General features: G+C 32.3%; 1 protein-coding gene across 1 annotated transcript; it reads left to right on the top strand.

Moving 5' to 3' along the window:
• Window positions 1-1,566: 1,566 nt before the first annotated feature.
• On the top strand, window positions 1,567-21,286 carry LOC111695761 (uncharacterized). Its single transcript, XM_023465196.1, has 4 exons — window positions 1,567-2,232; window positions 19,392-19,552; window positions 19,638-20,367; window positions 20,848-21,286. The coding sequence occupies exons 1-3, from the start codon at window positions 1,758-1,760 to the stop codon at window positions 19,695-19,697; spliced, it is 696 nt and encodes a 231-aa protein (XP_023320964.1). The 5' UTR covers window positions 1,567-1,757; the 3' UTR covers window positions 19,698-20,367; window positions 20,848-21,286.
• Window positions 21,287-24,070: the final 2,784 nt, after the last annotated feature.

The following is a 24,070-nucleotide window of genomic DNA, read 5'->3' as shown; positions in this document are numbered from 1 at the left end:
TGAACCCATGATAATAATAATAAAATAATAATCCTTGCAAGTTTTCTGGAATTTGCTTTGCTATCTGAGCAGGTTTGTAGATTGTTGAATGTTGATGACTTTACTAATTATAGATCTATACACATTGTAACACATTACACAATTAATGTTCCCTGGCTCTGTTGAAGGGTGGGGAAGGAAATAAGACCACTGCACCAAACGTGGAATTTTGTAAGTTTAAAGGACCCAATGTCAGAATCTCCACTTATAAATGATGACAAATGTAATAAAAGGAGTTTAATGGCTAGGAGTAGATTATCAACAGTTGGAGTCTTGAAACTGATGTGTAAGAACATCTTGGGCAATTACAATTGTAAGTTGTACTTGATGCTTCTCCACATTAGGAAGATTCGTGGTTGATGGATATTAACATGTTTCCCATTGTTTGTAGCTTTTCCTTAAAAACTTGTAAACCAGACCTGTTTCTAAGGAGTGCAAGCCGAGCTTATCCACAGCAAGCTTAGACCCAGAGATGTAAAAAACCTCTGTTCTCCAGGGTTATACAGCGTTGACAGATAAATGCAGGCATTATCTTGTTTTCCTCATAAGTCTTCCTTCATACCTTAAGTTTCCAATGTGTGTACGTTTAACTTGGATTTGCCATTTTTCTCTGTCTCCCTGTACTGTACTATAATGTACTGGTAGAAGCGCCTCTGCAAAGACCCAGGTCCTGCTTTGAACTGTTGTTAATTCTGTATACTTAACAAGATTTTGCGTTTTTGGAAAAAAATGTTTATAATTTATACATATCATTTATTTTAAAATAAAAATTGAAATTAGATCCTCAGCAAAGTTCTTGTTAGTTTTATGTATAGAGTAGAGAATATTTTGAATAGAGTGGAATTAAGTTAAGAAAAAGGTGTAAAACCGCCTTTTTGTTATATTCCATACTGCAGGTGTACTTCACCCATTTGTTCTATATAATCTATACGTTCCTTGATAGAGAACAAATTAATGGTTTTTTTCATTAAGTAAAACATGTTTTCTTTTTTCTGTGGTTGTAAGGGGGGCATGAAAGAAGTTTTTGCACCTTCTCTAAAAAAAATCATAAATATATTTTAATTCTACATTTACGAATAATTGGCTTCAATGCTTTTGTAGAGTTTTGGGTTTTTAGGAATACATAAAAAAAGGTTTTTCGTCTAGTGTAGAATAAAGAATTTTTACTACATTTTCAAATATCTTTGAGTCTACATTTACCAAAAATAATCGAATTCTAATTAAGGTATTATAAGGTGAAAAAAGGGCTTTTCCACCTTTTTGTAAAACAAAAAATTAACAATTTTTAAATTCCATTTTTAAAATATATAAGGCTAAAGATACAATGTTGATTGTACATGAGTCCCCCGCCTTGTAGTTCAAGCCTCTATAAAGAGTATATATTGAGGTTGATTAAACTCATGGTATACATGAGATCTGAGCTACAGGTGAGGCCCGCCCTCCCACACTCCTCTACACCCCGGGTGTGGTATAGAGGTCCAGCCAGCCCTCATAGAGCCTCCATCCTCAATACAATGCCCACTCAGTTCTATACAGAGGCGGGCTCAGTAACCATGCAGCCTCTTCAATACATCTAGACAATACTGACTTATTTTATGCTTTTCAAACATAGAATATTAAAACACTTGAAAACACATGTAAATTTATAAAAATACTATTAATTAGACGCATGTTTATCAAATAAAACACTCTGTTAAAGTTTCACGTACTTGGACTAAATGTGGCCGAGAAGCAAAATGCAATGCATTGGCTTAATAACAGTTCACTTGCTTGGTTCCTGTCTTGGCGCTGTAGCAAATACGATACCAAGCACTACCTCCCCTCCAGATAGCACCAGTTCAACGATACCGTCGACCGGAAAGCGAGTGGAGAGGTCAGCAGGAGACGACGGGGCATATCTCGATTATTTGCCCAATGTTGGAAACTACAATTCCAACGGTAGACTAGATAATAGTGACAACAGAATGGAACCGTTCTCTGTATTGAGTGGTTGGGATGCTCAACATACAGATCAACTTAACTCAGAGCAAATGTCTTGGGCGCTCGAACCCCAGGTTGGAAAGCGTCCTAAACGTCTGCACGGAGATGCACGGCTGGTTGAGAGTGCGCTAGAAGCAGTAGGTAGAGAAGCAGCGAGCACTGTTCTTGCGCGACAACAACGAACTGGAAGAATGTACGATGTTCCCCAAATAGGTTAGTTTTTCATTTTTTCCGCCATTTTTCTTGTACAGTCAAATATCCTAATTAAATTTATCATTTTGTCAATTGGACCTTAAGTACTTTAGAAGAATAATATTTATAAATATAAATATACTATAATATACAGCAAAGATATAAAAAGGAGATTTAAGTCCACTTTCAAATATTAGAAAATTTTAAACCAAGTCTATAAATAATATTTTAATTTTTAAAATTGTGAATTCGAAGTTTATTGTTTGACTGAAGGAAAATACAAATATATGGAACATTTAATATCACCCTTTTTTTGTCTTCTAAATTTGTATATTTTAAGAGAAATACCACAAAAATGTGGAAGTTGGTCATGAAAGATATCATTGCATGTAATTTTTTATTTAAGAATAAAAAGGATGCATTATTTTTGGACTGATAAAACCATTGAATCCAAAACTTTCAGAAATCATGATTTTTAATTATTTAATCCTTAAATCTTAGAACAGTCCGATTCCAAAATCTGAGAATCCTCAAATTGAGTAATCCTCAAATCCCTGAATTCTCAAAGCCTTGAATCCCTAATCCCTGATACCTCAAATTCTTAAATCCTCAAATGCTTGGATCCTCAAATCCTTAAATCCTATAATAATTCAATCCCCTAATTCTTCAATCCTCTGATCCTTCAATCCTCTAATTCATTAATCCTCTAATTCTACAATCCTTTAATCCTTCAATTCTCTAATCCTACAATTCTTAAATCCTCTGATCCTTGAATCCTCTTATCCTTGAATCCTCTAATCCTAGAAACCTTGAATCCTCTAATCCTTGAATCCTCTAATCCTTGATCATCAAATCCTTGAACCCTCTAATCCTTAAACCCTCTAATCCATGAATCCTTGAATCCTATAATCCTTGAAACCTTTTGTCCTTGAATCCTCAAATCTTAATGTTTTAATTTCTAGTTTTAAATTTCAGACTTAAGATTATAATGTTCCTCTAATCCCTATCCTCTAATCTATCAGATCCTTGAATCATTATTCTGGAATCCTTAAATTCTTGAATCCGTGAATCCTTTAATCCTTGAATCCTCTAATCCTTGAATCCTCTAATCCTTGAATCCTCTAATCCTTTAATCCTCTAATCGAATCCTCTAATACATAAAACCTTGAATCTTTAAAACCTTGAATCCTTGAATCATTGAATCCTCAAATTCTTGAATCGTCTAATCCTTGAATCTTCTAATCTTTGAATCCTCTAATCCTTGAATCCTCTTATCCTTGAATTCTCTAATCCTTGAATCTTCTAATCCTTGAATCCTATAATCCTTGAGTCCTTGAATCCTCTAATCCTTGAATCCTCTAATCCTTAAATACTCTAATCCTTGAATCCTCTAATCCTCTACTCCTCTAATCCTTGAATCCTCTAATCCTTGAATTCTCTAATCCTTGAATCTTCTAATCCTTGAATCCTATAATCCTTGAATCCTTGAATCCTCTAATCCTTGAATCCCCTAATTCTTAAATACTCTAATCCTTGAATCCTCTAATCCTCTAATCCTCTAATCCTTGAATCCTCTAATCCTCAAAACCTTGAATTATTGAATCCTTGAATCCTCTAATCCTTGAATCCTCTAAGCCTTGAATCGTCTAATCCTTAAATCCTCTAATCCTTGAATCCTCTAATCCTTGAATCCTCTAATCCTTGAATTCTCTAATCCTTAAATCCTTTAATCCTTGAATCCTCTAATCCTTAAATCCTCATATCCTTGATCATCCTTGAAACCTTGAATCCTTGAATCTCTGATCCTTGAATCCTCAAATCTTAATGTTTTGATTTCTAGTTTCAAATTTTAGATTTAAGATTATAATGTTTAACTAGTAAAAGTTTCATCAATTTATATTTTTAACTTTTTTTTTAAATTAAATGTCAAAACTCAAATATTGTAGCATTTTTGTTTTGTTAAAGGTGAAATTTACAAAACATACAACACGTTATTTGGAATCCCTAGCTGGGGACTTTTGATCATAAAGCTGTACTCGATTTTTTTTTCGAAAATGTTTTGTTTCGAAAACAATTAATTTGTGAAATTAATGAAACTCTGATTTTCTTATATTTTTGCAACCAAATGTTGTAGATCTTGGATATTTCAAACTATAAACTTTATTTGATCGAATAATCGAAGTTGGGAATTTTAAAGGATTGCAGAACAGGTTGCCGAGATATAATGATTAGAAAATTTGAGTAAGTGGCAAAGACTCAATTCCTTTACATGTAAAATACGATTTCCTTGACGCTGGATCCAAACTTATCTTGTTTCTTGGTCTCCTGCATTTTTAATCAAACATCCTAAAATTTTGTGACAATAAAAGTTTTTAGTTTCCAAGTTAAATCTCCGGAACCTTGGTTGGTTCCACAGTTTAAAGAAGAAACAAACAATCGAGGGTGGTATTTTAGGGGGTCATGGAGGGGGCACAGTTGGGTATTTTAGGGGGTCAGGGAGGGAATGACTGGTTTTTGCCACAATACTCCTCTTAAAGTGCATTTGTCTTGTGTTTCATGGTGAGAATGGACAAAATAAATATATTCTAAATTTCTGTTCATTTACTAACATTGTATCAATTACAGCTAGCATTGATTTATAATGATTTCAATTTATAATAACTTTTCCTGTTCATATATTTATCCTTGAATGGATCCCGGAAATCCTTAATATATTTAAAATGTCGTCTTTGTTAAAGCTAACTTTTTCGGGGGGGAAAAGCATGTACTTTATAACTTTTTTACACAAAATTACAACGGATTCAAGATAATCTAGACATATGAAAACAAACATTAATCGAAGATGTAGGGGCACCACAAGCCCGCCCAAGTATTGGTTTGGGCTCTATTTTGTTAAAATAGACATTTTAAGACGTTTTTCCTTCATATTTAAGAACTTCAACACAACAGTACGATGACTAAGAGACTTCTCTCAAAAAATATTAATTAGGCGACCTAATCTTATTTGACTTGAATAAGAGGTTTATGGTGTAAACTCAATATTGCTGACCCCCCCCCCCCCCCCGATACCCCTTTGTGCGGGGCGGGGGATAAATTAATTATTTTGTTATTCGTAATTTCACTCTTCTTTCAACTAGTTTGTTCAAGGTTTTGTCCATAAACATATATTTTGCTCGACTATTGACGAAAGCAAAATGTATTTATAGATTTGATATTTCATGCTCTTCAATTCTAAAATTATTCTCGGTTCAGGTAGATTTGCTTTCAGGTTTCAAATTCAACAAAAATGCTAAGTAAAAAAGTATCAATATAATACGCTAAACTGCCCCCCCCACCACTTTTTCTCTTTTTGTTAAGCTTTTTAAATTCCTTCCTTAATGTCATTAATTTTTAATAAACTTATTTCTCATCAATTAAATCGAGCTGAGGGCTGAATCCAGATTGTACTGGAAAATTGTTTTATTTTTCTTTGATTTAAAATTATTTGAAAGACTCAGGGTGTATACAAGATTTCTTTTAGTGGTTTAAGATGCCCCTGTTTAAAGTTCTAAGCAGTTATAGACCACCCAAATTTTACAAATTTTACAAGATGGACTAAGCCGCCATCTTTACACTATCATTATCATATTTGTATAGGCCCGATCTAAAATCTAAAACGTTTAATCGAAAGAGTAAAAAATCTGCTCATGTATTGCTTCTCACATTAAGGCTCTCTTCCCCCCGATCAGTTAAATTTTGGTTCCAGGGGTTTTCAAGCCCAAACGGGTGCTATGCCCTTCCCCCTGAAAAGNTGCTCTGAGGGTGCAAAGTTGTCTGTGTAAGTTTAACACCATGTTAAATTGTTTAGTTAGGTGTTTTCTTGGAGTTGGTTTAGGAATTTGATATCACAAGTGGATATATGTGTATACTTAATTAAATAAATTGACATTGAAAAAGCAAAAATATTTGTGTTTGATAATTTGGTATTTGATGATGGATAAAAGGTTAAAAAAATAATTGAATATATTTTTATTGATAAATTCTACATAATCATAAATTATAAATTTCTTTGAAGTACCATCAAATCAAGAAAACATCGTGTTAACACCATGGATTAATAACAATACAGATAGAACTCTAGATTTAGGGGGTTTTCGTCCACAATAACTCTGAGGCATAAGCCCAAAGAAGTTACTTACGCACATGCTCTCTCTATGTCTTGTAATCCTTTGGGCTTCTGCCTCAGGTTATTGTGAACGAAAAACCCCTAAATCTTGAAAAGACGACATCTAGTGTTCTATCTTTCTTGTTTTTAATCTATGTGTTAACACGATGTTTTTTTGCTTTGATGAGTTCTTATTTGTATTTGAACTATGAACGCCTATGGTTAAGAGAATATCTAATTCTAAAGAAAAAATGCCTAAATGATAAATGCGTGACCAGAATAAAATGCTCTCTTTTCTCCAGTTAATATACAGGGTGTCCCACGACAGTTTGTGAAAAGTTTAAAATGTCTTGTTTGAACCCCAAGAGTCATATTGATTTCAAAGTAAAATATATTTGAGTAAAAGCTTTTTGAACTAAATAAACTGCAAAAAAGTCTATAATATTTAGTAACGTATATGGAAGAAGACATTCAAAACTATTCACAAACTGTCATGTTTCCTGGAACACCCTCTGTATAGAATAAAACAAGACATTCATACATATATTGCGTATAGCCGGCCAACCGGCTGAACCGATTGGGCTGAAATGTTTTGTGGACACATATAAGTGCCCCCCCCGTGTCATTGGCTAAAAAAATCGATTTTTTTCAAATATTTTCCCACGGCAGCGCTGGGCCCTTCAGCTAGTAACACATATATGTATTTGAGTAAAAGCTTTTTGAACTAAATAAACTGCAAAAAGTCTATAATATCTAGTAAAGTATATGGAAGAAGACATTCAAAACTATTCACAAACTGTCATATTTCCTGGAACACCCTCTGTATATAATAAAACAAGACATTCATACAGATGTTGCGTATAGCTGGCCAACCGGCGGAACCGATTGGGCTGAAATTTTTTGTGGACACACATAAGTGCCCCCCCCCCGTGTTATAGGCTAAAAAAATCGATTTTATTTTCAACATTTTTTTCAAATTTTTTCCCACGGGCAACGCCGGGCCCTTCAGCTAGTAACACATAAACGTAAAGGGACTGTAAGCTAAATTTAAAGTGATATTCCTTTCAACGAGGGGCATTCCCGCTTCACAGCAGTACCCTTTAAACTTTCGGCTGATCAAGGAGGACAGACTTCATCTTATTTGTCTACAGAAACTATTAAACTATTATTTTATATTTAGTTTTAATATTTACTTTCTAGAATATAAAATATCCACATTTGAATTTTTTAATTTTCTAGCTTTTCCAGGATTAAATGTGACGTCATCCTCGTTAAGTTCAAAGAGTACCCTTTATAGAGTACACTCTAATTTTACGGCATTTTAAACATCATTTAAGATATGTTTACATTGAGTTCTCTGTCCTCGATGATCAATCAAAGGTTTACAGGGTACCGACGTTAATCGGAGGTGCCCCTCTTTAAATAAAATGTCACTTGAAATGACGCAATGACGCGTATAGTCTCTGACGCCATCTGCAAATAATATTTTGTTTCCGTAAAAACTCTATGTGTTCCCTCTGTAAATAAAAGCGTTTCCTCGGTATCAAAAAGCTTGTTCTAAAGTTTTACAGTGCAAACGCCTAATCCCGCCCAGCCTGGCAAATCCGTCCAACCATGCCTTTCGTATAGTTTACTACAGAGCGTTCCATATCATATTAGATTATCTCCAAGCTAGCTTTAACGCCAAAATAAAAACATTAAAACTCGAAAAACTAGTATTTTCTGCGAGAACATTCTTATATTAGCCTTATTCAACATTCCAAAATGATTCATTCTTCTTAAATTTTCTGATTAGTTCCGAAAATCGTAATTTAGACCGATTGACGATCTAATATGATGTGGGAAACCCTATAGTAAATCATTACATAACAACAAAAGTACCCGGCGTTGCCAGTTTAAACTCTCTACATGGTACGGTTTTGTCGGCTTTAACTAACATACATATATATTCCGACATTTTACAGCCAAAAACATTAATTGTAGATAGAGTATAGAATTCAGATGCATTTAAAATATGAACATATAAGGAACTTACATTATAAATTAGAAATATTAACCTTGAAATATTTTAAATTTTCCCTTTGATAAAATGTCTTCATGTTTAAACTTTGATCTAGATAATTGTAATTTCAGTTCAGGAAAATACGAAAGTACATTCATTTTAGTACAACCATGTCATATTTTAGAAGATACAAGTACATCAAAGTACATAATTTTAGCACAACAATGTCATATTTTAGAAAATACAAGTACATCAAAGTACATAATTTTATTACAATCATGTTATATTTTAGAAAAAACAAGTACATTAAAATACATAATTTTAGTACAACCATGTCATATTTTAGAAAATACAAGTACATCAAAGTACATAATTTTAGCACAATAATGTCATATTTTAGAAAATACAAGTACATCAAAGTGCATAATTTTATTACAACCATGTCATATTTTAGAAAATACAAGTACATGAAAGTACATTCATTTTAGTACAATCATGTCATATTTTAGAAGATACAAGTACATCAAAGTACATAATTTTATTACAACCATGTCATATTTTAGAAAATACAAGTACATCAAAGTACATAATTTTATTACAACCATGTCATATTTTAGAAAATACAAGTACATCAAAGTACATAATATTTTGCAAAACCATGTAAAATTTGAGAAAATACAAGTACATCAAAATACATAATTTTATTACAACCATGTCATATTTTAGACAATACAAGTACATCAAAGTACATAATTTTATTACAGCCATGTCATATTTTAGAAAATACAAGTACCTTAAAGTGCATATATTTAGTACAACCATGGCATATTACAAGTACATTAAATTAAATAGTTTTAGTACAACCATGTTATATTAAAAGTAAATTTAAGTACATAATTTTAGTACAGCCACGGTATTTTATAAGTGCTTTAAATTACATATTTTTAGTACAACCATGTCATATTATAGAAAATACAAATAGATTAAAGTACATTATTTCAGTACAACCATAAATGTTTTAGAATATTAAAGTACCTCACAGTACATTTATTAAAGTATAAAATTCACTTGTTTAAAAGTACATTTGTTCAGAGCGGTGCTTTACTAAAGAAAATAAAAGTATAATTAGACATTCTATTTAAGTGCTATATATATAATTTAAAAAAAACATTGACTTCAAATAAAATTGAACTCCAATATATTAAGCTTGTCGTTATTGCCGCTCGGAACCAAGAAAAAAGGTTTCCAAGAAAAATGTTGATTTAGATTTTATAACTGGAATATCACTAGCTTTATAACTGGAATATCACTAGCTTTATAACTGGAATATCACTAGCTTTATAACTGGAATATCATTAGCTTTATAACTGGAATATTACTAGCTATATAACTGGAATATCACTAGCTATATAACTGGAATATCACTAGCTTTATAACTGGAATATCACTTGGAACAACGTGTCCGGTCCCTTTTATTCCTCTAAAATGAGTTGCTATTAAGTTAGATTATAAACATGAAGAAAATACTTTTCACTAATTTCCTTGATTTGCCGAACCTGCTGATTCAGGAGATCTATAAATATCCAGACATAGTATTCTTTGTTTATTCTTCCTGNAATATCCCCCTATATCTGCCAGTAGTTAATATCCCCCTATATCTGCCAGTAGTTAATATCCCCCTATATCTGCCAGTAGTTAATATCCCCCTATATCTGCCAGTAGTTAATATCCCCCTATATCTGCCAGTAGTTAATATCCCCCTATATCTGCCAGTAGTTAATATCCCCCTATATCTGCCAGTAGTTAATATCCCCCTATATCTGCCAGTAGTTAATATCCCCCTATATCTGCCAGTAGTTAATATCCCCCTATATCTGCCAGTAGTTAATATCCCCCTATATCTGCCAGTAGTTAATATCCCCCTATATCTGCCAGTAGTTAATATCCCCCTATATCTGCCAGTAGTTAATATCCCCCTATATCTGCCAGTAGTTAATATCCCCCTATATCTGCCAGTAGTTAATATCCCCCTATATCTGCCAGTAGTTAATATCCCCCTATATCTGCCAGTAGTTAATATCCCCCTATATCTGCCAGTAGTTAATATCCCCCTATATCTGCCAGTAGTTAATATCCCCCTATATCTGCCAGTAGTTAATATCCCCCTATATCTGCCAGTAGTTAATATCCCCCTATATCTGCCAGTAGTTAATATCCCCCTATATCTGCCAGTAGTTAATATCCCCCTATATCTGCCAGTAGTTAATATCCCCCTATATCTGCCAGTAGTTAATATCCCCCTATATCTGCCAGTAGTTAATATCCCCCTATATCTGCCAGTAGTTAATATCCCCCTATATCTGCCAGTAGTTAATATCCCCCTATATCTGCCAGTAGTTAATATCCCCCTATATCTGCCAGTAGTTAATATCCCCCTATATCTGCCAGTAGTTAATATCCCCCTATATCTGCCAGTAGTTAATATCCCCCTATATCTGCCAGTAGTTAATATCCCCCTATATCTACCAGTAGTTAATATCCCCCTATATCTGCCAGTAGTTAATATCCCCCTATATCTCTATATCTCTATATCTCTATATCTCTATATCTCTATATCTACCAGTTTATCTGTGCAAAACAATTAAATTAAAGCTTCTAATGTTTATCGAAACATTTCAAAAAAAATTTTATTAATTTATTGAGGCTCTAACACTCTCACAGATTCCTGCAGTTGTAAACTTCTTTCTTGCTTTCTTTCTTTCTTTCTTTCTTTATTTCTTTCTTTCTTTCTTTCTTTACAGAATCATGAAATTTTTCATTGGAATTCTATATCTTAAGCAGAAACCCATGTTTAATCAGGCATCTGTCAAAATCAAAGAATTGTAGGTCGTCATCAAATTCTAATCCTTTTTGGGTAACCTTGTGTATAAATTTGTATCTAAATTGCCTTAATAAAGGAAGGGATAATCTAAGTTTGAAATATCAACGGTTTACACCATCAGGTTAACAAGATAAAGTGTTGGAAAATTTGAGTTTGTGGCAAAGACTCAATTTCTTTTGCTTGTTTGTTAAAATGTGCTAGGGAAATTAACTCATGTCTTGGTAAAATTAATGCTTAAAATCGGAGTTCTTAATTTTTCGTAATTACTGCTGTCAGCCTCTTGGGTTGAGCATGCCATAATCTCTCTTACATAATTCCCTCCTCTCCTAATAATCTTAATTTGCCCATATTAAATTGGCCAAGTTTAATAATGAAAATATCAAAAGACGACAAAAAATGACCTACTTTCTTGACACACTTGATTGGTTTTTTTTTGGTTTTTTTTTATCGGATAAACGTCAAATGGTCAAGAAGACCAAGCTTTGAAAGCCTTTGACAGATTTTAAACATTAAGCTTTCAGGGCGCTTTGCGCCCATCTTCTATTTTAATTGTGAACATTTTCTCTCTGTATACATTGGAAAACAAAAACAAAAAATTTGCGAATTTTATAAAAAAAAAAATCGTAGATTTTTAACGGTTAATGAAAATCGAACTTTGTTAGAAGCAAATTTTTGAGAATTCGATCATCCGTAATCCTTCCCTGGGGTCATCCGTAATCCTTCACTGGGGTCATCCGTAATCCTTCACTGGGGTCATCCGTAATCCTTCCCTGGGGTCATCCGTAATCCTTCACTGGGGTCATCCGTAATCCTTCACTGGGGTCATCCGTAATCCTTCCCTGGGGTCATCCGTAATCCTTCACTGGGTTCATCCGTAATCCTTCACTGGGGTCATCCGTAATCCTTCACTGGGATCATCCGTAATCCTTCACTGGGGTCAGTCATCCGTAATCCTTCACTGGGGTCATCCGTAATCCTTTACTGGGGTCATCCGTAATCCTTCACTGGGGTCATCCGTAATCCTTCACTGGGGTCATCCATAATCCTTCACTGGGGTCATCGCGGTCCAACGAAAAATTGACCGTATCGGTTCTGCCGTTTTGAAGTCTATTGGACACAAACAAACAGACAGACAAGCAATGTATATATATAGATATTTAATCTTTTCAATTTTCTACCTTTTCTCTTTTATGTTTTTATTTATAAATTACACAACTACCAACGGGAATTCAGTTCATTAGTTTTTAATTAAGCCAATACTATTTTGTAACGAAAAAGTATAAAAAATAACATATTTTGAAAAATAAAACACAAAGAGAACTAATTGAATGATTAAATAATAAATGTTTTTCTGAACTTTTTCCTACTGTTAGAATTTACCATCGAAATAAGAAATTTATGTTCAATTTACATTGGTGCCCTTTTTATTGTTGGATGTTTTAGAACCTTTTTTTAGGAAAATGTTTACACTATCGACGGCCCAATTATTTTCTTTTGGATCCTTCAAAAATATGTTTGATTGGTTCAGTCTGACGTTTATTGAATACAACAAGTCTCAACAAAACAACAATGACAAGTTTAAAATCTTCAATTTTGAAGTTTTATTCGATCTGAAGAAGGTTTTAACCAAGAGTGGGCCATAAGAGAATATATTTATTGTACAAAATTGTATTCTGGAATACACTACTTGGTTTCGGTGGTTAAAAACTGGTTTAGCGGTCTGTTTACATTCAATTTAATTAGGCTTATGTCGAAACAATAATTTACAGTTTCGACATGAGAAAGGGGTGGGGGAGGGGAGGGTAGCCCAGGCATGAATTAATTTACCTCGCTCCATTTTATCTTTTCATGTGTAACTATATAACTCTTGACTGTGACTAAGGACTGGGTTCAATTTAATGTTTTGGTTCAAGTCCAGTTTTGGTTCAAGTCCAGTTTCGGTTCAAGTCCAGTTTCGGTTCAAGTCCAGTTTTGGTTCAAGTCCAGTTTTGGTTCAAGTCCAGTTTCGGTTCAAGTCCAGTTTCGGTTCAAGTCCAGTTTCGGTTCAAGTCCAGTTTCGGTTCAAGTCCAGTTTCGGTTGCGTTTGTTTACAAATAACCAGTATACAATAGTACAGGCACGCCCTGCACCGAAAATGAATTCATTGTATATTACGGAATTCGGTGTACAACGTTCTCTTATGACCTTACCTTATCTTGGTTTTAACGATATATTTAAAACATTTTTGTAAAATAAGATTATTTTTTTATTCCTTTGGATTTGTGAATATCAGCATTAATTTCTTTTTATTGCGTAATTTTCAAGACAAATGTATTGTATAAACTCTTAACATATATTACAACCAGATAATTTACCTTCAAGTCAGCTGTTTTCTTTTTTGAATATCCAATGTGAAATGAGTCAAAAAGGGGAATTTTTGTTTTACCACCACTTGATAAGCCCAAGATTCCTAGGCTTAATGAGCTTAATCGTATATCTAACGAAGAGTTTCGACATATGAAAAATATTAAAATATTGTAAATTATAACTTAGCTTTCTTTTGATACAAAAAGATACAAAAAAATTTAAGATTTTTTGATAAATCTTTAATTAACTATTTCATTTTACCTCTACAGCTTTCCTATGATACCAAAAGATGCAAAAAAAAAACATGAATTGCTGCTAGGAAAATTAGCATTTTTGATAAATCATTAGCTAACTTTTTATTTTTTCTTCTACAGCTTTCGTATGATACGAAAAAATACAACAACAAAAAACAATTTGCTACTGAGAAAGAAAATTTTTTTGATAAATCATAAACTAACTTTAAATTTTTCCTCTATATTATTTTCTGAGTTTCCTACTTCTATCGCAGTAGGACTGATATACCGGCTGCCAAAACTTTTTATTCCCAACAATAATTGATTATTCCTTTCTTCTATAATCGTGTCTTTTCTCTAACCCAGCGTCTATGCTATATATTTTCAACGAATATGGGTGTTTTTGTTTTATAGAATTCCTTCGGTTCCATAAGAATATTCTTTTTCATCTTTCAAATGGAAAGTTCGAAGAAACAAAAGAATTTTTTTTGTATTTTATCAGAAAATCTGTGGATATTTGCCCGCTATAATTTAGAACTGTCTAGAGACTAACTTAAAAGTTCATTGTACGTAGATTTTAAGTTTAAACCAAAGTTGTAATTACTTGAATATGTTTCTTTCCTATATTGAAAATTAAGTTCATCATGATTTCAGCATTGAAACGCAGTATAGTTTTTAGTAACATTACAGCGACACAAGTACGAAATTTTGTGACATTTTTCAGAAATTTTACAGAAGCCAAATCGTATTTTACTTGGAACTCTTATTGGCATGTTATAAAAATGAAATGTTTACAAAAATCAGAAATGGATCCCTGAAATCAGTTGTAATGATAAAAATGTAAACAAAAACACTGATGCAAATGAAAATCAAAATTTTGAACGGGCAATCGAAACTTCAAATTACATCAAATTTAAGAATATAAAAATATTGACCGATTTAAAGCAAAAAGACATTTTTTGAGTACAAAAAAATATTTAGATAGAGAAATTTTTTTTGACAATAGGTGGCCCAATCTTAGTATTTTTTAATTCGCAAAATTTATTGATACCTATGTTTTGTAAAAAATGCATTTTAAAATTCCAAGAAGAATAAATTTTGTTTCTGTAAAATTATTTCAGAAAAATTTACAAAATTGCAGACCCCTAAATGATAGTATTTGATATAAAAGTAATTTTTTTCTTAAATGAGATATCCTTGACCTTATTTTCTTGCTAAACTTTTATACATCAATATTTTTCTTACATGAGATGACTAAACAATAGTACAGTTCTAAGGTGTCAGTATTTTTACATATTTTAAGAATAATTTGTTATTTTGAGCCCTTAAATACTAACTCTCAATGATAATTCCTTTTTAAAAAAATCATGGGGGGCTCCGCTCCCCTGCACCCCCTCCTCGCTCACAAGTTTCGCTCGGTGCTCCCCCCCCCTCTTTGATTTTGACCCTCACTTTTCAAACAGTTAGATCCGCCCCTGATTGAGCTGGAATCTGTAATTGATTTTTGTTCGGTTTGAGCTGGAATCTGTTCGGTTTGGTTGTTTCCAATCAAAGTCTGAACCTGATTGAGCTGGAATCTGTTCGGTTCGGTTGTTTCCAATCAAAGTCTGAACCTGATTGAGCTGGAATCTGTTCGGTTTGGTTGTTTCCAATCAAAGTCTGAACCAAGTGCAAGAAATTCCCAGAAATTTTCTCTGAATTGGTTATTTTAAGATTTACTCGATGGGGAATAAAAGACATAAAAGCAATAATTTTAACATCAAATATGAAGAAAGAAATCTAAATAAAATGGGTTGAATTTTTTGGATATTTATTATTTAACCAAGTCATTACCCATAACTCGATGGAATGAATGATAAGGAAAACTGCACCAAAGCAACTGGAGTAAATATATGAAAATATTTATTCATGTCTTGTATACATTATGCGACATATTCATTACGCTAAAAAGATTTAGTAATAGTTTTAAACCCAGATGAAGTATTCAAAACTGAAAAATCAAATTTCTTAAAAATTACCTTCAAATTGATTTAAACTAAAAGTTGGCCTCATAAAATAGACAAAATTATATTTATTATCTTTAAAGATTTTTTGAGTTAGATGTTAAAATTATTTAGAAATCAAAGTAAACACACATAAATTTACATTTTAAAAACAAGAGAAATAACAAAATTTAAATCATTGTGTCAAAGAAAGGTAGAAAAATCCAATTCATTTCTAAATTTCATAACTGATACATTTGCCCATCTCTCCCCCCCCCCCCATTTAACAAATACCCAAGTTGAGCCTTTGGGATGAATGGATGAATGCATAAATGAATGAATGAATGAAGATGAAAACTCTATTGTCTCTGACAGTTGGAGCAAACACAGATTCACAATGTAAATTGTACATAATACAAAGAATATATATCCTTACCATGTTTTTATATCCATTCATCTAGAGTGTGTAGAGTGTAGAGTGTAGAGTGTAGAGTGTAGAGTGTAGAGTGTAGAGTGTAGAGTGTAGAGTGTAGAGTGTAGAGTGTAGAGTGTAGAGTGTAGAGTGTAAAGTGTAAAGTGTAAAGTGTAAAGTGTAAAGTGTAAAGTGTAAAGTGTAAAGTGTAGTGTGCCGTGAAAAGTAGATCTTGGTCTCGGTATTCGACACGAACAATTAAAAAAAAGTAGAAAACAATCCAATTCTTTTTTATTCTAACCTTTGTAATTACAAGTTGACAGATGGTATATTTTGATATGTTGAGGACATTTGCTCATTATTCTGTTTATATTTATAATTTCTTATTTTAAACAACAAAAAATCATAAATCTTCTATATAAAGTAGTAATCTTTGTATGTAAATGTATGTCAATGTTTTCGCAGATTTTTATTTTTAATAGGGTTTTTTTTTAAATCTTAACAGTCGACATTTTTCCAGGGAATTTGTTTTCGTTTCGATTTATAAACCTTTTCTTGGGTCATGTGAGTTGCCACAAAAATTGGTTGAGCCTTTTTGAAGTTTTAGGATACAAACTAATAAACCAAATTTATCTCAGTTTTCTTTACAAGTTAATTGAGTTGAATTCTAAAGTGAAAACTTAGTTTCCACGCAGAGCTGGGTTTCCAAGCTATAGGAAATACTTGTATAGCATATTTTTATCAAATCAGATAGTTGTTTTCAAACGCTAAAGTTTTAACCTGTTTTATTGTTAAGCTTAAGATACTTTTACAAAGAGGGGGAATTGTTTTAAAAGGCGGCAAGGCCTTTGTCTGATTTTTCCTGCTAAAAATTGATCAGTGTGCAGTTTAAAATGGAGAGTCACTTACACGGGCAGCCGTAGTACATTTGAATTTCCGAGCCGGGTCAACCTTTCCGGTCCCAGTTTGTCAGACATTGGGTTAATAAAGCAGACTCCTAATAGGACTAGCCGGTGCAACAAGGTTGACGCGGTCAGACTTTAGGTTGAATTTACTTTTACTAAAGGGTCAGAGTTGCGTGCATAAAATAAGTCCAAAGGCTTTTTAAAACATTAATAAATATCTTAAAAAACAACAACAACACGATTTTAGCAACATCTTTTTTTCTGTAGTTTTTTTTTTATAAATTTCTATATACTCCTAATTGAATAAAGAGGATACACATATATACTAAGCTATACCAGAGCTCTTCGTACTTACGATTTTGAACCTTTCAATGTATCGCCTTCCATTTATTATGAAGAATTTCAAAAACCTACTATACAAGGATTAGAAATTCAAAACTTGTTAAAAACATATTTTTAATTTGCATTTCAAATAATAAAAAGGACACAAGGCCGAGAAAGGTCACAAAAAAATATTTGGTCAGTCCTTCTAGACGCTTATTGGAAACTAACAAACCATTACCCAACAGACAAACTATATCTATGAATAAAAGATTATTCAGATTATTTATTTATGACTCTATTATTACAACAATTGGTAAGTTCAGAAATAACAGTATACTTAATATCAACCAATTATATCAAAATGGAAATAATCAAAAGGATGGATATAAATAAACAGAAATACAAACAATGAAAAATCTATATATGGGATAAATATCTGATAAAAATCTATATATGTTTCATATTATAGATCTTAGGGTTACCACGTATGATTCCCTGTAGCTATATAAACTTGTTTCTTTCTATGCCCAATCAATAAAAAGGCCATGAAAGACTATACTCAAGTAGAAGACCTTGGAAGCGTCAGATTTATAGAGTTCCAGGTCTTGTTTACAGTCTGATCCTTCTGTGGGTTCCCCTGTATAATAAAACTTTGTCCTAAAGCATGTTTGTTTATATTATTTCTCCCAGAAACTGTAGTGAACAAAATATATACTTTGTTTGTTTGAGGGTTTGTTTGTAAAAATGGCGGAGCGATCGAGCCCAAACTATTTGTGGAAACTCAAGATTAAAAAAGAAGGCCAGACTTGTGAAGTCCTTGTTTGATAACTGTTGTTTATAAACCTTCAACCAGTTTGTGAGCTGGTCCAACTGAACTATGAAAATAAACATGTGCATGATTTTATTAACATTAATTTTATCATTTCAAAAATTGGTTAAAAATGGATTGTGTATTATTTAAGCCTGTACATGACCCTTTTAGGAATGGCTACCTGAGATTATGAAATTATAGAACTTTTAATTAAAACTCTATGATTAATTTACTCTCTTTGATCTTGGCCTAACACCGTGGGCCCCATGTTAAGAAGTCATTCTGTTTTATACAGCAATATCGGAAGAATATTATGCAATTTAACAATTTTATTAAAGTTTACGTTTGTAAAACAGGGATCCAGTAGCACACTCAACTAAGCTATCGGCGTGTACTGCAGTGATTTGCAGTACATTACATTGCCCGAAGAAATAGTTTGTATTAGAGATCTAATGGGGGGGTGGGGGAACAAGGTTTCGGAACCACCTGTTTTTCTCCGGTTCTTTCTATGTTAAAGTCTCATGCTCTATGCTGTACCGACCCAGCCTCATGGCCTCTGCTGTCTCCGGCAGAGTGACGTCACTCTGACGCAAACAATCCCCGAGACAGTACAAGGAACTGACCGGGACAGTACAAGGAAAAGGCCGAGACGGTAAGAAACCCAAGCCGGGTCGGTACACAGAATTCCGTCGGGGCCTATTCAGCACTCCCACCATTCTAATTTATAAATTTATTCCGATGCTAGAAAGAAAATCTAAAACTTTCCAACTTTATAATTTGTAAACCTTGTTTTCTGGACTTAGTGTAATATATCTTTTATCACAGAAACTGAGCATAGTTTATTTCAGTTTTGTTTCCATTATTTATCTTAGTTTTGTGATAAAATAAAAGTACACTAACCATTAAAGATCTTAAATTAGTATTAGTTTTATGAGTCCGTTTTTTTGAGACATTTCCGTGTTGAGGCGTTTCCGTGTTGAGGCGTTTCCATGTCACCTGTTTTTCATGCTTATTCAACATTTTTGGTGCAACTCTCTCTGATAGTACAAGACTCATATATTTCCATTAAAAAAATTTTTTTTTTTTAATTAAAACATTATGATATTTTGATTTAAATTTAATTGCATAATAATTGTTTAGAATGCCCGCGGTCTCCTGACCACACAGAGAGGTTTGCATGCCCACGTCCTGACCGGCGAGGAAGGTTCCGATGTATAGATGACCGAAGCCTCTGTGACGGTTTCTATGATTGCCCGGGCAAAGAAGATGAATCTCCTGAACACTGCTTATTCTTCAAAACGGTAAGTTTGAGTTTTTCAAAAATTGGATCAAATTAATTTTGTTGGTAAAAAATAAGATTTTAGTTTAACATTGTGATAATTTTAGACAAAAGCACATCTGGACATTCTAGCAGAAGCGCTTCTACGATGGGCACGTGGACGTTGAGTGCACTCCAGCTGTGAACAGTGTTGAGAAGAAAGGACTTTTAAATTTACAGTTTGTGACCAAACAAACCGTAGAGGCTGTGTGAGGACTATTTTACAAAAATCAGAAATTACAAAAATTGAATTTAAAATTTTCTCCTCTGCTACTCAACCTTGAAAAATAAACTTCAGACCAAGATTAAATTGGAATTTAATGATATCGTTAAGAATTGATGTTTATCTTCTCTGTATCTCTTCATAAGTCCGCCAAACATGTATATCCGGCCTATAAATATAAAACCGGTATTCTGATTTCCAACCTGCATGGAGTAGAAATAAACCTGGTTTTTTGTCAGGACCCTAAACTTGAGTTCAAACCAAGTCTAGTCTACAAAAGAGAAAAACCGGTTTGGCAGCCCACAGCTTAACTGGTACTTCCCGACCCAGATAAAAAAAACTGGTATTTCATCTGTACAAACTGTACAGCGTGAATAAAACTGTTTCCAGCCTAGTCGATATAAATCGTCTTCTGGAGAGCCATGGTTCCCAATAAGCCATGGTTGAACTTGAAGTGAAACTTTTGTATAGTTCTGTTAAAAGCCATGTGTTTCCTATTGTTAAAACTGGTTTCTGAGAAGAGCTGATGTTTTTTAACTTCGTTTCATTGTACCAAGCTGCAGACCCTGAACTAGGTAAAGAATGATTTTTGTACTTTTTACTTTTACTTTTAAATTTTTGTTGACTTAAAAAATTTCCATTTTCTCAAAGTATCCCGAATAATGTATAAATAGAGAGTAGAGACCAGAGGCCAAATTTTATGAATTTAAACCGCGTCGCTGAACCACTAAACCCTGGTTCCAATTGAGCGCCGGCTCAAATCTCTAAAAACTGCATGCAATTTTAAGTGGAACTGTGGAACCAACCATGTTTGAGGATTTGAGACGGGGCTCAAATTTGTTAAGTTTGGCCTCAGATTTAATTAATATGTGATACATAGTTAAACGATGTACAAATTAAGTTGAACCACTACCCTTCCGCTTGACCTAGCTTACAGGAAAATTCAACTTATTCTACACTATTAAACTTATTTTTTTCATTAATTCTGATCACAGTTATCGAGTTAAAATAACATTGACCAACACTACAATTAACTGTATTAGCTTTTCTTTCAGATAATCAGCGGTTGGCTTACAGGTTTCTATATTTGAGAGACCAGCATAATCGCAGCTCTTGGTAATCCATGTTCTTGGTGATCCTCGTTCTTGGTGATCCTCGTTCTGTGCGATCCTCGTTATATCCTTCTCCTCTTCTTTTTAAATACTCTAATACGTTAATATCTACAGAATCTCTAAATGCAATAAAGCAAAGAGAGAGATTCTAATGGTAAAGATCACTTAAAACCTGCCTAAACAATATGCTTAATATATTCTTGAATTGGACTATTAGACTTTTTTAAGTAACCCTTTATTTTTAGAGGGACATGTTCGATTCACAATGGGTTTCTTTAGTTTTTTTATCATCTAAACCGGTGTGCACAATTCATGTACAGGTACAGTGTATGTACATGTACACATATAGTGTACATGATATACCTCACTTTTCAGCTAGAAACATAAGTATATTTCCGCCGACATTGATCAGAAAAGGTTTACAGGATACCTTGGAATCTGAAAACTCAGTCTTGAAATGAAGGGTCACTTGAAATTCCGTTTACAGACCCTTTAAACAACATCATATTGAAAATAAATGGCTGATGCAGTCAGGTTAAAAGCTTAAAAATAAATTGTTTATTTGATTCGAATTGATAAAACCTGATATTTAAATTGATTTAATTGAATCGATTCTGCATTTAATGATGGATTTTGTTATTCAATCTCTAGCACAATATGGTATATAAATATATATGTATATATATATATGTAAAGAAATATTATATGTTATATGTATGTATATTATTATAATTTTTTTTAAAATTTTTTAACTAAAAAGTTAAATAGGAACATAATCTAGACAAACTCATTTTATAATTTGTATACTTTTGTCATCCATATTAAAGATACATATTATGTATATATACCAGTTAAACTTTGGATTTATTTGTATTATGAAGAAAATCTCTCTACAATGAAGTGATAAAATGTCAACAAACAAAATTTTGACCAATAAAGATCAATATCTTGATAAAGATTGGCCAAGAAAAAGTTTGTTTGTTTTCAACTTTGACCGATAAGAAACAAGATCTTAGTTAGCATAGACCAATGAGAATCTTAATTTGAATTGACCAATGACAATCAGGATGTTATAAACCATGGACCAATAAAGATTAGGATCTTATCTCATGATGACCAATAGATCAAGATCTTGATGAAAATGGACAAGAGCAGTCGATTATTTAAATTGATAAAAACATTTCCACGTCATTGTACAGGGATTTTAACACAGAACTGATATCAAATCAGAAATAATTTCATTTAAATTATGAAGACATATAAAAGGTCTGCATGATAATTTTTCCTTTGGGCCATGCCTATTAAGTAAACAAAACTCTAATTAGTATGGTTTGAAACAATAGATATATAGTATAATATTATACATTATCCGTTACAAAATTTAGATTATAATAGTTAAAAGTAAATTATTTTTATTACATTGCATTATGCTTTAAATTATAATATTATATTATATCATAAATGTGCCAAAATCCTGTCACAATTATCCTTTTTTACCGTTATTTTTGATTCTGAGCACAACATTTTTCAATTTAAAAAAATTTCTCATGAATTTAACTTAATGTATTATATTCTCCTTGAGCATATCAACTCTGTCAATATATAATATTTCAGGGGAAAACTTTGTAAGAAAAGTTTAACGTTTTGCAGCGTCAGTGTTAAATTATGATTTTACTAGCTTGATAACATTGGGCCATTTAAAAACCTGATTATAAAATAGAAAAAACCGTTTAAAAAATTAACGGTGTTTGTATGCTTATATGCTTTAATAAAAAACTATCAATGGAGACATGCCTAAATTACACATTTTTGATCAGACGACTCAAAAAATCGAGTACCTGTGTCAAATATATATATATAAATACTCTAGTAATTTCATTCGCTTTTCTTCAGTATTGAACCCACTCAAAATAGGTTTAAGATAAAATATTAATTTAAAAAAACTATAACGAATGCCGTCTGAGCAGTTCTGGCCAAACAACCCAGAAATATCGATGTTTTGAATCTTCCAATATAAAAGTTTTGTTAAACATGTTCAAATAATGTAAAATAAAAAAAACTCACTTTGAAATGTCCTAAACAATTGTTAATTCAAACCGATATGTATTGTAAATATGATTCTCTATATATTTTCATTTTTTAAACTCAGAATTTAGAAGAAACAGTTTTTAAGTTCTAACTTTGTTTTACCATCTGATCATATTCAAAAGAAAAAATGGGCTATTTTATTATTTTTTTTTGTAAAGTTTTTGAACTGTGATTTGTGAGAAACACTGAAATAACGTACCCTTACGTACGTACCCTTTATACATAATTTCACATTTAGCAAGTTAAGTTGTTAATGATTAAACTATTGGGAAAAATACGCTAAACTTTTCAATGAAAAAATGTTGTCTCTGGCCCAGAACTATCTATATATTTCTGAATTAATTGTTTCAGTTACATCGTTGTGATATTTAAAGTTTAAGTTAAAATTTTATTAAAATTTGTCAGAGACACGACAGAGGTTATTTTCTTAAAAAAGATATTAAATAAAAATATTATTTAATGTCATAATCTTGAACTTTTTCAAATAAAATAAATTCAAATTGCGAACTCTGCTGAAAAATTGGTTCTCGGGTTTCAATATAAACGAACCAAAATTTCGGCGCAGTAAATAATTTTTAATTATTTTTTGAAAAAAAGTTGCTTGGTTCAGATCATATCGTTGTTGGTATCAGTGTCAAGAAACTTAAAATCTAGGAAGTTTCATTGGAAACTGGTTTTATCAAACCTGCATCCCACAGATGCTTCCTGATCAGTGAATGGGGCTCCTAAAATTTAATTTTCTTGGCACGAATTACATGAGCAGATGCGTATTATTGTATAGTGATACCATTGGCCTTGAAATAAATGTTTAAACACTATAAAGCATTAATCAAAAATTAATATATAAATGTAATAAAAATGTTTCTATAATAAATTTTTGAGAGTCTGTGTAGCTGTAGAGTGTAGATATATGTACTGAAGAGAGAGGGAAGCTAGCCAAACTCTGAATAGTTCTTTGCCAAGTTTTTTTTTATTCCGACTCTCAGACTTAGAAATACAGATTTTATCTTCATTAAAGAGCGGCCTTGAAATTCAAACAGAAAATGGTCAAATTTTTCGAGTTGAATGTTATTAGATA

Source organism: Eurytemora carolleeae, unplaced genomic scaffold, assembly GCF_000591075.1.
Source record: "Eurytemora carolleeae unplaced genomic scaffold, Eaff_2.0 scaffold87, whole genome shotgun sequence".
Lineage (NCBI taxonomy): Eukaryota > Metazoa > Arthropoda > Copepoda > Calanoida > Temoridae > Eurytemora > Eurytemora carolleeae.
This window is presented reverse-complemented; position numbering and strand designations above follow the sequence as displayed.

Coding starts and splice junctions, on each gene's coding strand:
- LOC111695761 (XM_023465196.1), top strand. CDS start 1,758: ATGTGGCCGAGAAGCAAAATGCAATGCATTGGCTTAATAACAGTTCAC. Junction 2,233..19,391: donor GTACGATGTTCCCCAAATAG/GTTAGTTTTTCA, acceptor ATAATTGTTTAG/AATGCCCGCGGTCTCCTGAC. Junction 19,553..19,637: donor ACTGCTTATTCTTCAAAACG/GTAAGTTTGAGT, acceptor TGATAATTTTAG/ACAAAAGCACATCTGGACAT.